This window comes from Ambystoma mexicanum, chromosome 6p (assembly GCF_040938575.1).
Source record: "Ambystoma mexicanum isolate Mex_15411 chromosome 6p, UKY_AmexF1_1, whole genome shotgun sequence".
NCBI lineage: Eukaryota > Metazoa > Chordata > Amphibia > Caudata > Ambystomatidae > Ambystoma > Ambystoma mexicanum.
This window is the reverse complement of record NC_090935.1, coordinates 1189700662-1189714756: the sequence shown is the minus strand read 5'-3', so window position 1 is coordinate 1189714756 and position 14095 is coordinate 1189700662. Positions and strand designations below refer to the sequence as shown.

The following is a 14095-nucleotide window of genomic DNA, read 5'->3' as shown; positions in this document are numbered from 1 at the left end:
CACAGCTAGTTCTTGAATCACAGCCTCATCGACCTGCACATTGACACACCCAAGATCAACACTTCGACAACTGTTGTCCGCCGACTTGAACCACTTGAGAGTCACTCATTGACCCCTCCTGGTGGCTAAAGCCTGACTCAGCCTGGCCAAGTGCAAAGCAAACCTGGGACTGCCCATCCTGCATCCTCAAGAGCCGCCCTTCAACTGCACAGAGCCTACCGACTTTGCCTGTACTCGACAGCCACTTGCTGCATGGGTCCACACGATCCAACGTGCCCAAACTGAGCGTGATCTGCTGGCACCTACATTCATCTCCAGGTATGACTCTGTCAACTGACCAATTAATGAATCCAGGTATTGTTGCCTCAGAACTGCCTCCTCGATCCACTTGGACTCTAGACACTGGTTAGGTCATGATCGCTCCAACTTCCATCCAAGATATATCCTTTTTGTGGATAGTGATTTACTTACCACCCCGGGAAACACACTCAGAGTACTACTTTCTCCTGTCTGTTGCATCTTCCCTGTTCTTCCTTTGGGGTGGGTTTTTGCACATTATTTTCTATTTGTTCTACATGCAGATGGTGTGTTCGGTTAAAGTATACTTATTTTTTATAGAACCTTGATTGTACCTTTTCTTTTTTGGGGAGTGTGTTACTGTGTTGTTTGGGCACTACTGGTTCACCTTCATATCCATCTTAAGAGCATAGCCCATGTTACAACAAAAGGCGGAGGAGGTACATCTCTTAACGGTCCCTGTTTACCTTTATGACTGCGTTGTGTTTTGGTTTGTACAAGTGTGAGAGCTAAGTGGTCCTTTTCCCCCTACATATCCTTGTACTCCTGTGGAGCAGAATCCAATTCATCAAAGATAACATCAAAAGTGTATGCTCTGTGGGTAACTGCTGATTTCTAGTTGATTAGCATACCATGTATATTAATGGTTCTATGGGTGTTCATCAGTAAATAAGAAGGCTTCTCATCAGGACAGGTGTAACGGCCTTGTTGGGTAGAACAGACAAGTTTGAGGAGTTCCAGTTTTGAGTTACAAAAGGCAAGATGTATTCCTGTCATTGTGTAAGGCAGCATTACAACATAAACCAGAGTTGATCCAATGAGTATAATTTAGAGCTTTCTACTGGTAATTGCCAGCAGTTGTCCGGGCCAGGACTGGCACAGATGAGTGCCAACACATGCAGCTACTCTGCAGCTTCAGCATTGGCTCTGATAAGAGTCTCAAATGGTGGAAATGAAAGAAAGACTGTCCTGAACGCTACAAAGCTTCTCCTTCCTTAGAACCACCCAGTGTGTAGTCAGGATCACCCTCATACTCTTTGCACACATTTGAACATATCCCTCAAACGCCACCTCTCTCCCCCTTCATCCATCCTCCTCTTTTTTGGTGTTCTCCTGCTTTTAAGAGACATGCTGATTCATAGATTAATTAGTAAATAGCGAGCCATAAAAACATGTTGATACATTATGTGTTACCATACTACTTGGGAAACTACACACATAGTAAACCTGCAATAAAAAGGAGAAAAACATCAAAAAGAATGTTGTCTCAACGTCGAATGAGAAAATATGACAGAGGGCAACAGTAATCACATCCAAAAAAACCCACATTGACTAGCAACTTCTTCAGCCTATTACAAACAGGTGTGAACTGCATTGAAGAGCATTCACTTGTGCAAAATGATACAAGGAAGAAACATATGCTGTCATGCTTCATACGTGCATTTCCTACCTTACAACCTTCACATGTAATGACGCCGTAGTGGATTCCGGAAGATTTATCTCCACATATTTTGCATGGTATCACTTCAATTTGTGCTGAAAGAAAGAATATTGCCATTTCAGTCTGTTGCTTATTGACTTCTCTCTCACCATCCACAGAGATAAATACATGTTACACTTGTACAATGATTAAGGACCCCTCACTAAAATTAATTAGATCATCATGATTGTAGGAAATAAATCTGACATTTGATCTCAACAATTTGACATAAATACAATGTCATTTACAGAATTTGATCCAAATAGAGCTTGACCGTAAGACTCTGCTCTTCCTTCCGTGGTCCCTGTGTGTGTCACCTTCCCGTTTACTTGATAGTGAAGTACTGTGACCTGAAACATGAGCGCTTTCCAAATTATACAAGTTGCTAAGGTATTTTGACAGTAGTCAGGACCAAAGAGGAGGGAATGCTATGAGGGGTGTGTGATTGAGAAGTATATTGTCGATGGGTATGCATTTTAGTGTTGTACAAGGGAGGACAATCAAACAGGGCAGGGTCCACAGAGATCCATACGACTGTGGGCCTCATTACACGGTAGGCGGTGAGCCATGGCGCTATTAGCACCATGGCTCATGCCGGTAAAATACCGGCACCGCCTTGGTGGAAAGGGGATTTACCACCCCAGTCCAAGGTTGGAGGGGCGGTAAATCCCCCTTCCACCATTTCCCTTCCCCATTCCCATTTCTGCCCCATAGGGATCTATGGGAATGGGGAAGGCGCTAATTACGGCACGGCAATTTTGTGGTGCCGTAATTGGTTCTCCTCAAGTTTCAGGGAGGCAGGAAGGCTGTTCCAAAGGGAGGCCCCTGCCGCGGAGAGAGATCTACCCCCAGCTCGTTGCTTTGAGAAGCGGCTGACCCTGAGGGAGTTGGAGACGGATGAGCGAAGGGCTCGGGAAGGAAGATATTTAGGAAGAGAGAGTTGAAAGTATTTTGGCCACAGGCCCCAGAAGGCCTTGTGGATAATGCAGAGGGTTTTGAACTTAATCCTCGCAGCCACTGGGAGCCAGTGTAGAGATTTCAGTCCTGTAGAGATACGGTCCCTGGGCTTGAGGCCAAGGACAAGTCTCGCAGTTCTGTTCTGGATGAGTTGCAGAGGGCGGAGAGTGGAGGCAGGCAGATTAAGATAGAGGCTGTTACAGTAGTCCAGCTTCGAGAGAACCAGGGCTCGGGAGACAGTGAGCTTCTGGGGGAAGGAGAGGAAGGGAAGAATACCTCTGAGGAGGTGCAGCTGGTAGTGTGACTTCTTAGAGACGTCAGATATGTGAGGAGAGAAGGAGAGTGTAGAGTCAAAGATGACCTCGAGGTTTTTAGCCTTGCAGGTAGGAGCAGAAAGAGGGCCAAGAGAGGCCGGCCAGAGAGCTGCAGGGAAGGAGGGAGTGGGTGTGCCAATGAGTAGAATCTCAGTCTTACTGGCATTAAGGCAGAGGTCATTGGCGGCACACCATTCCTGGATAGCAGACAGACAGTCAGAGATGAGGGAAGGAGAGGAGGAGGCCGAGGGTAGCCTGAAAATGAGCTGGGTATCGTCCGCATAGCACTGAAAGTTGGGGCAGAGGGCGGCGATGCAGTGGGCGAGGAGTGACAGATACTGGTTGAAAAGCCAGGGAGAGAGATTAGATCCCTGGGGAACACCACAGGTGGAGAAGAAGACGTCAGAGAGGAAGGACCCAAGTTGGACCTGGGAGGGTCGATTGGAAAGGAAAGAAGTCAGCCACGCCAGAGCCTGACCAGTGATACCCAGGTTATCACAGAGACGGTTGAGCAGGATGGCATGGTTGACAGTATAAAGGCAGAAGAGAGATCGAGAAAAATGAGAACACAAGGAGTGTTAGAGTCAAGGTTGGAGAGCAAGTCTTCACGGATGTTCAGGAGAGCAGAAATACACCCCCAAAGTCTTCAAGCTTCCGGTCATCCATATGGTAAAGTATTTATACAGAGTGTCTAATTTCTTTAACCGAGGGCCAGAGGCAATGATGAGCAGCTCTGTGTTTTCGTTGTTACGGGCGAGGGAATTTAATGGCATCCAGTATTCGACTGCAGTGTACACCTCGTTCAGGGACTACGTAATTACCTGTCAACTCCAGGAGAACCTGGGTGTCATCAGCATAGTTTGTGGGTGTAAATTTTAGGGGACAAATCAGAGCCCTGAGGAACACCGCAGGAAAGGGTGGGAGGAACAGAGGAAAAGGGTGAGAGAGAGAGAGAGAGAGAGACTGAGTATGCCCAGTTAGAAAGGACTCCAACCAGGCCAACACCTGGTCGGACACCTTGGCCTCAATCAATCGCACAACCGGGATGGAGTGGTCGACAGTGTCGAATGCAGATGACAAATCCAGAATCAGTGCCCCCACCTCACCCTGTTCAGAGAGCTGGGCGAGATCATCTACTACAAAACAGTCTCTGTTCCCCTGACCAGGACGAAAGCCTAGCTGGAAGGGATAAAAAAACGGATTTCTCAAGGAAAGAGCTGAACAAAGGAGAAATCAGTGTATCAGGCAATTTAATAAAGAAAGGAAGCAAAGAAATCGGACGAAAGTTAGAAAGAACTTCACTGACTGTAACTAATCACCTGGCGTACAAGTACAACAGTTCCTGCTAATTTAGATATTCAAAATCGTCAAAAACCAATGTTTCAAATTTCGGAGATTTTTTAAATCAATTGATTCCACAAATAACACACAGCCCCGAATTCCATTTTCAAGCATACGAAATTGTATGCCGGAGTGCAAATATATGCAGGAGTGCATGAGATACACACAGAGGGAACCAATGCCAGCCATTAGAATACATTGGAGATGAAGATGCATTGGAGATATGTGCTTAGTATTTGGTGCACACCCTTAAGACAAAAAAAGGAGGTTTGTAGAAAACAAAAACACATTCAGGAAAAATAGGAGAAATGATGGATGTTTAGAGACTTTTTGACTGAAGAATAGTACCACAGAGTTGAAGTAAAACGGACGAGAGTCTTTAGTTTAATTTAATTTAAATTTACTGAAACAATTGGACCAAACACATGCACAGATTTCGTGAGATAATTAAAGGTAAAGGGCTTTATTAGAAGATTTGAGGTATTTTAATAGGAATACTTTGTGTGCATGTGATGACTGCATGAAATATTTAAGGGACCATGGGCCTCATTACGAGGTTGACGGAATGGGTTTACCGGCGCCGGTAATGGTGCCGGTAAACCCATTCCGCCCTATTACGAGGTTCCCTTGCGCGACCCGCTCAGAACGTCTGGTCAGACCAGATGTCCTTTGCGCTCCCACAAGGGGACCAGGGAGCTAATAACAGGCCCCTTATTAACAGGCCCGTTATTAGCTCCATCCCAATTCCCATTGAGCCCTATGGGGGCTCAAATGGGAATCGGGATGGGTTTTTTGAATGAGGAATTACCGGGTCCTCCAAGGTTGGAATGGCCCAGTAATTCCTCATTCAAGGAACCCGGACCCCGATCCGGACCCGAGTTTGAAGGCTGCCTCCAAACTCGTAATGAGGCGCCATGACTCATAAAACGTGTACCACCACGAGGTTCGTAAACACAGCATGGACATGTAGTATAATTTAAATAACACATTTTAAACATTAAAAAGCAAAGGTCCCTCCCTGGCAAGTGATGGAAATGCATGTGGCACAGCAGCATATCAAGCCAATTACCATTCACATTGCACATCATCCTGTGCCTATTTCAAGGCATGGTGCGCTATAATAGCACAATTGTGCTGTTGGGTGGAATGAGGACTCCAGGGTGAACGTATATGTTCCTCAAAATGGAGGGGTAGAAATGCATCAGTAAAATGTTGTGGACATTTCCTTTTTTCGAGCTCTCCTTTTGTTCAAAGCAAGAAATAATTTGACATTCACCTGATCCGTGAATTAAAAATTTCGAGTACAAAATACACATTTTCAGGTCATATTTCAACTCATGATCATAGTTCATTGACTCAGTATTCTCAGAAATGCAGTTCCAGCTCATTATGAGGATGGGTGGTAAAAAGAGACCGGTTTGGAACACTACTGGTTTGTGTCCTTCCCACCCAACACATACAGAGCTATAAGTGCAGTGTGCATGTACATACTGGCCTTTCATACACCCACATTCAAATCTAGTCAGCCAGTGTCAATCATACTTTGCCCTGAGCAAAGCTATAATGTCATAGCTATCCTGTCGAGAACTGCTGGGGTCCCTTCCCCCTAAATTTGCAACAATGTGTATGGGATTTGCAGATTTCCTCCTTTATTCTGCAGTTGAGCCTGGCCCACTATCCTTGCAGGTTTGCACCAGGAAGAGCCACAGACAGCATGTAGACGCACAATGCAGGTTCCCTGGTACAGGATGCCACGGGCATCTGAATAAATCAAGCCAATTAAGAGCGCTGCAGCCTAACGGATGATGGATTCGATGCTCTGATTTCGTCAAACTAATTAAAACACACCAGTGTTAGATCCCAGGGTTTCACGGGCACTCCAGGTCAATATGCATCACAGTCCCTTGATTGGCAGAGCAGGACACATCCTGGGAAGATCAAGTCCATTAGGGTTTTTACAAAACGGCAGCACTCTGGATCACAATGATTCATTTAAGGGTTAGGCAACCAGGAGAACATCGCTTGTAAAAGCTGCATTCGTGGTGTGGTGGAAAAGGCCAAAAGCACACTGCTCAACATGTTTTGTGATCTTTTGCAAACAGCACACACACATGGAATCCTTGCATCTCTGTTTCAGGGCAGAACTGATCTGTCTGTCAAGCTGGCATTATGAGGATCTATCGCTAACTCTCTCACTGCAGGATCTTCCGGGATTGCCCTGTTCTCTGTGGTCTACTTGTCGAGCGAATTTACCAATTTCCCATGTGCAGCACTGAAGGGTTCCCAGAGCTCAGTGTAAAGCAACCCACCGCGCTTGGGGATGGTGACTAATATGCAAAATGTGAGCTTTGGGGGTGAAGTCAGCGCAGAGAGATGAAATCCCATCTCACGAAAAGGTCCGTCTCTGCTCCCACCCTGCCGCCATGTTTGGGTCTGAATTCTCTGATCCCACGCAGAGTAAACACGACGAGATCTTGACAAGAGATGGTGTGACATCACAGACCGGCGAGTACAATGACAAGTCTGCACTTTCGACAGCACAAAACGGGCTCATATTCAGAGTGGTTCTGTGGAAAACTCAGCTGTGTGCTGAGAAAAAATAATGGTACATCAGATGCCAAATTCACACAAGGGGCAAACATAAATGTAGCACTGGCATTGTGTGTGCTGTTGGTGTGAGTCACTATCATGATAGTGGGTGGGTGTTAGGCCACGCACCACAGACATGCTGCACTGTCTTGAGATGACGTTGGCTTATCTGTGACACGTTCCCCAGGGTATGATAGGTAGGTAGCATGTCACAGTACTCCGTCTATCCAAATGAAATCCGTGCAGAGAGGGAGACACCTACGTTCCGCAAATGTATGAGGTGCTGTTCATAGGCCTCCTTTGCCCACAGTAGGCCGGCCGCAAGGCAAAGTAAGGTGCAAACGCATATAAAAGCGGAGCTGTAAATGGAGCCGCGCCAGACTGGGAAGTCTTTGTGTACTGTTCATTGACTAGATTTCCACATATTTACTAATGGCATCAGGAGAAATTGTCAGATTCTTTCAAATATTTTCTAGTGACGTAGAGGAAATGGTCATATTTTCACAGCTTCACACATTTTTATCAGCAGGGGAGAAAAAAGCAGTTCAGTTGATACATTTGGCAATGACAAAAAAAACGAAGGCAGTGCGAATCCTATGCAGATATGTTGCGCCACGGGCAGTTGAACGAACATATCCAATTTGCGTCTGCATTTACAAGAAGAGGCACAGTGCATGATGTAGTATTATTTATTCCCCCATAGAGTTTGGGTGGGTGATCTTCGAAAAGGATTATGAGGGGAAAAGGTAGGGCTATAGAACATGTGAAGGGGCATTGAAAAACGATATTGTGATAAGAGGAATATAACAAAGAGAAATGGTTTTGTTAATGTAAAGAATTTACTTGACGTCATTGCCATCAGTTACTGCAATAAGCCCACTAAATGAAATGGTTGCAGGGCCATCAGGGCACGACTGAGCAGAAGCTCGATATGGAGGAAAGAGATGAGTGCGCCGTCGAGCAATGGATCAGCACATGAACGATTACGATGTTCCTACATTAGACATTTCTACGATTCAGATTTGAACACGGCAGTTCCGACAAACCAATCTGCACCAGACCCCAAGGTAACCGGGCGCAGCAGAAAGAATATGCAAAGCTTACATATTACAAAAATCGAGCAATGATAATGTTGCAAAAATATAGTTTACACACTTACGAAATATGTGCAGATAATATTATATTACAGAGAGATAATATACAGAGGTACAGTAGGTTTACAAACAATGTTAAAGTTATATGCATTTGTTGGTGGTTTTCTAAAAATGCATCTATACAAACCAGTTGGGCTTAGGCTAGTGCCTAAGATTCCCCTGGACCCTGAGTATAATGCATGGAATGTTGGAGTGAGTGACAGAGAATGCAGCCTGAGAGAATGGTGATGTATGAGTGGTGATCTGTGAGAATCAGTTGGAGATGTAGACCCTCATCACAACGCTGGATGTAGAGGGCAGCACCAGGACCAGGCGCCAGCGAGGTGCCAGCCAGCAGGCAAAAGGGCATTGGATAAAGGAGCTGTGAAGAATGAGTGCCTGGGTGGGGGTGAGGCACCATAACATGAAGGGACTTGAAGCCATTGCAGCACTTTGAAGCGGCTTATGTGTCCTCTAGCAGAGCACTTGGAGGGATTTGGAGCCCATAGCAGCACTTTGGAGGGGCTGAGAAGCTCGAATTGTGACTTTGCTGAGGAATGAAAGCACTACAGGAGTAAAGCACAGCATTGTTTATTCAGTACTGTGCGGCTTAAGGGGTGAGATGGAGAGGCAGCCTTACATCATTGTGGGTGCTGCTCGTGGGCGGCACTGCTAGAGTGTTCGGCATTGCAGCAGATAAAGAAAATGAAGCGAATGCCGGCGAACAACTGCAGTACGCTGAGCATTCACAGAAGAGTACTGACAGAGTTATTGGAAATGGGCTGGTCAAGAGACCAGTGGGACGTGGGGCCGTGTCCCCAGAGGTACTTTTGTTTTAAGTTGATGCTGACAGGAGGAGCAGCAATGAAGACAAATTGGTTTATTTGTTTTTGTTAGGGTTACTAGTTGTTATAGTACATGTGATGTGAGGCCTGTAGATATTCTATGATGAATGTGATGAGATGATGTGTGCAACTGATTTTGTGTGCACTGGATGAGTTTGGGAGTCATCGCCTTTATTAGGATTGCACAGTAGTGAAGTGGATATTTGTGAGTTAATAGTAAAAGTTATGTTTAACAGTTTTTTCCCACAGATGGACTTTAAAGATTAATAGGCAGTGTGGACTGGTTAGTTTTGCAGTAAAAGGAGTTCAGAAAGGTGATTTGTGAAATTTTGCCACACTAATGATTTCACTTTTACATGTGGGACTTTTATTCATGGTAGAGAACTTGGAATTTTAAGAATAGAACTCATTGTTAATAGAAATGCAAATGTATTGAAATTGTATGACATGTTGAAGTGTTAGTGAAGAAAAGTGTTGACTTATGTCCTGTGGTATGATGAATAGTTGTATGATGCGGTGAGTGGTGTTATGAAGAGCTCCTTGTAGTTGAGGAGGTGTGTGTAGAAGGTGTTTTTCAACATGGGCACATGTGGGATAGTGACACTGAGTGTGTGGTGTTGGCTATCCGGGTATTCGGAATATCCAGCCTGGTTGAATGGGCATTGTGGTGTGTGCAGCCTGTGAGTTGTGGTGTGGAGAGGGCTGTGAGGGAGCCGGGTGAATGATGTGATGTTGTGCACTGTGAGATGAGGAAATCTCTAGAAGGGCTTCTATGCCTGATAATGTTTAGGCGTTTGGAAGGGTATCTTTGTTGATGTTGATGGTGTCTCTTCTTTACTGTGTAGAAAAGGGGAGAGACGTTTGGAGAAGTAATTGTTCCACAGGGTGAGGACGGTGTTGGGGTTTGTGTGTGTGTGTGTAGAGTGTTCCTGTTTTGTGGTAAGAGATGCATGTGTATTGGATGGTGTGTGTTTGTGACTGTGTGTCTTTTGCTGGTAGGTGTTGTTTGTTATTATTAACGGGGGAGATATGTAGTGACTAAGCTTCCCCTGGACCCTGAGTAGAATGCATGGAATGTTGGAGTGAGTGACAGAGAATGCAGCCTGAGAGAATGTTGATGTATGAGTGGTGATCTGTGAGAGTCAGTTGGAGATGTAGACCCTGAGAGAAGATGTCGGTGCATGTTGCCCTTAACTTATGGGTACCTGACCTTATGTACCTGATGTAATGTACAAGAAATTATTAAAGCAGTCACTGGTACATCCCAGGATGTCAGACTCATCATTGGCCAGGACCCATCTTTCCAGCCAGCACACACGCTATTAAAGATCACACATCACAGTGCTTCTAAACAATAAGCAGAACTCAGAAAATAAGGCCTTCTGGCAGTAGGCACTTCAGAAAACTCTGGGACCTTGGTTGATGTGCTTAGCACAAATGTTCAACCAGTCGCAATGGTAAAAATACTTGCCGGAACACCAATATGAAAGATATAACCGAAGTTAGGCCTGGAGACCATTATGGAAATCTTTCTTGGGCTGGTCGAAAAGAGCGTGTCTGGAATATATGCAGATTTCAGAGGTATTTACCAACGAGCTCTGGGGACCTTGCTTTGAAACTGGAGAGGAAGAAATACTCAAGCAAAATCATGTTCCTATGGGTTGACTTCCCCCAAGAAAATATCTCAAGTCATGAGTCAGAATGCCCATTTACAGCACATATTTGTGCAAGACATTTTCGTTGCAGGCTATTTAGACACAATTCTGAAGGAGAACACATGTTACATTCTAATACTTCAGATCCTAGGTCTGACACACTACAAGGCAACGTTATGCTGCATCAACCCACCTATGTGCCCATCAGAAAATGGGGTCGTTCTGCCTTGTCAATCATGGTTTGCCTGATAGAGTATTTCACTGCCACACTTGGAACAATGGCAAACATAAATGATATGCCAGAGCAAAACTTCACCACTTTTCAAATATTTTGGAATGAGAATTGTGCCAGTTTTAAATCCTGTTCCAGGAGATATGATATGTACATCATTGATTATGTGCTAGTTAACAAAACACTGGCCCTCATTACGATACTGACGCTAAACCATGGCACTATTAGCACCATGGTTGGTGCCGGTATCGTAACGAATCTGCCAATGTTCAATGGGGAATTACCACCCCATTCCAAGGTTGGCGGGGTGGTAATTCTCCATTGAACATTGGCCCTTACCCATTCCCATTTTTGCCCCATAGGGCTCAATGGGACTGGGGAAGGCGCTAAGTATGGTACCGCAAATTGCGGTACTTAGCACCAAGGTCCCTTTGCGGGTCCCTACTTTAACGACTGGTCTAGACCAGCCATTCAGGTCGGGTCCCGCAAAGGGACCTCGTAGTAAGGCGCTAATGGGTTAACGGTGCTGCAGCCTCTTACGGCGCTGTTAACCCATTAGCGCCAGGGTCGTAATGAGGCCCACTATTTTGAATTTTCAGGGAAAAACACAATCAAGTAGTAGCCTATGAAAATGTGTTACAACAGCCTGCCAGGTCACTTCTAAAGGATGTGGGTGTACTGTTCAAATAAACAGAATGGTCCATAACATTAGGCTGTTGCACAAATATTCTCGGTGCCTCTAATCATGTGATATTCAGTGTAGCAACCTGTTAAGGTTCCTGCTAAAATACATGACAAGACTCTCAACTATACCAGCTCCACATTATCATGCTAGTTTCAAAATGCCTCGGTAAATGACGTTGTGCCATGCCGGTTTCAACAGTGCCATCCAACTTTTTGAGATACGCACAGCCATGATAATTTCCAAACTGATTCAAGAAAATGGTCACATCAGTTTTAACAGTGGCATGTCTGCTTTCTCCAATTTAGTACATGGACATGGTTATCTGTACTTTGGAAAATTGGTATGCCGCTCTCACACTGCCCTGAAAAAATGTACATTACTACCGGAAAATTACCATGGCAGTTTCAATAGTGCCATGCCCAGGTTCCGTTACTTAGAAACATTGTCATGCTTGTTTACAAACAGCTCCGATGACAATCCCATGACGGGTTGCCCCCTTTAAGCCTACTGGCATGCTAGTTTCTCCAGTTCCCCAAGAAGATGGCCATTCCAGATCTACATTGCCTCCAGGAAATGAACATTTCAGTTTCAAAGCGGTCATCACAGTGTTGCAGCATGTACACACATTCATCCTACTTTCCACACTGTGCCACCCATTCCACCATGCCAGTTTCTCAATGCCACCAGAACGGCACTAGCCCTCCAAAAGATTGTCCTGCTACCTTTCACAGTCCTTGCCAGTTTTACCGCATTGAGCACATTGCCATGCTAGTTTGCACACTATTCCAAGAAAATAACTATTGGGGTTTCCCAATGGACACACAGATGACCATGGCACGTTGCACCGTAGATTCAGCCCCGTGACACTTGACATGTTTTAAAGACCTGCCCATTCCACTTCACATTGCCCTGAGAATTGCCCTCTGCCACCTTCATGTTACCCACAGAACTGCCCAATGCCAATTCAAATGTCCTATAGTTTTCCCACTCCACATTTCTTTATTACCCGATAAGCCAGGCGCCAATGCATATCGAAGGCACACATGTATGAGATACACACAATTTGGAAATGATGGTGGTACTTTGATGGTATAGCAGATTACGCACTGGCGTAATACTCCAATAGTGCGTATGAGCAGTTGGATATATTGCACATGGTGTCTTCCAGATAATACGTACCCTGAAAAATGCAAAATACACCATGACTAATGGTGACTAAATTAGAAAACATCATTGCATGTACGGCTGCAATGTGAAACTATATATTCACTGCTGAGAAGCAGAGGACCAGGATTATGTGTGAATTTAAAATATTTCCAATGTTTTAAGGTATTGTAAAGGTTGAATTGGGAAAGGATTAACATATGTGGGCTGCAATACTATGGCCAGGCTTCAATATTTTAATGAACACTTAATACCAAACTTAGAATCCCTAACTGTTGCCACCTGTGGCAAATAGAGGAACAGGAAATGAGGCACTATGAGATTAAGTAATTTTCAGACAATCCCACGATTTTGGATGGATGGGAAAGATTCCAGTTTGGGTCATTCAATACTGCCAGATATAAAAGCACAAATTATCGATGTGTAATCATTCAGGTCCCAGTCGTTGCCATGTGACAATGGTTGGAGTGCTGTTTGCAGGACCGTGCCATGCAGTGGTGTCTTGCAACTAATTGTATACATCACAGATCATTTTAAGATGTCACAAAGCAAGACATCCGCAGAAGACTCAAAGTTAGGGAGGATGAGTACAACTCTGAGTAAGGCCTCCAAGGGCCAACAGGAAGATGATCTAACCAAGCAGGGATGCATCTTACCAATACAGTGCAGGGGGTCAGTAAAACACAAACCGTTGGTGTGGATTTCTGGGCCTTATTCCAAGTAGGACCATGGCCCAAGTCCAACTTCCCCAGGCTGCATCCGTTCTTGGGCAGTGCTGTACCATCTTACACGGGCCACACAAAGCCACTCACAGTTCCTGAATTTCCAAACGCCCAGTATGCTACTGGTGTGATCAGTGGCAAACATTGGCACTCTTCTGCTTGGTAGCATGATGTCCAATCTATATTCAATTTCTCCCCTATCTGCTGCAGTCACTCTTGCCTACTACCCAGACAAGGGTGGAAAGGACATTTACAAGGTTCCTTTACCTTCTTCACTCTCTTGGGTCCAGGTATCTGGCCTCAGTGGGCTTGCTTCCCTTATCCCTTTTCAGGCTTCTACACTAGCCAGGATCTGGGAAAGAAAACCCAGTAGGTTGAGGACAAGGATTTTTTTCACTCCATGTTCTTGTTCCACCCACCTCTTTCTCAATCCCTGTCTTTTCTTCTGGATATTGTTCCCTCCCTCCTCCTTCTCCAGCCTGTCCCTTGTGCCCTCTTCTTCCTTACTCTTTGTACCATCTCGCTCTGCTACACTCATCTGGCATCCTTCCAAAACCTCTGTGATAGGTTTTTCTTGAAGCCGGGCCCTCCTGGCATACAGGTGAGTCATGTGTTATGCTAATCACAACTGTGGCCCACTGCTTCCCGAACCAAAGTAATACATATGAAATATGGGGGTTA

The 14095-nt window shown here is 45.0% G+C and overlaps 1 protein-coding gene across 1 annotated transcript in view; it reads right to left on the bottom strand.

Moving 5' to 3' along the window:
• The window catches only part of RORB (RAR related orphan receptor B), a 534900-nt gene that overhangs the window by 189665 nt on the left and 331140 nt on the right, over nucleotides 1-14095 (bottom strand). The window contains exon 2 of the mRNA XM_069625827.1: nucleotides 1748-1833. Coding sequence (XP_069481928.1) covers nucleotides 1748-1833 — 86 coding nt within the window. The remainder of the gene's footprint in view (nucleotides 1-1747; nucleotides 1834-14095) is intronic.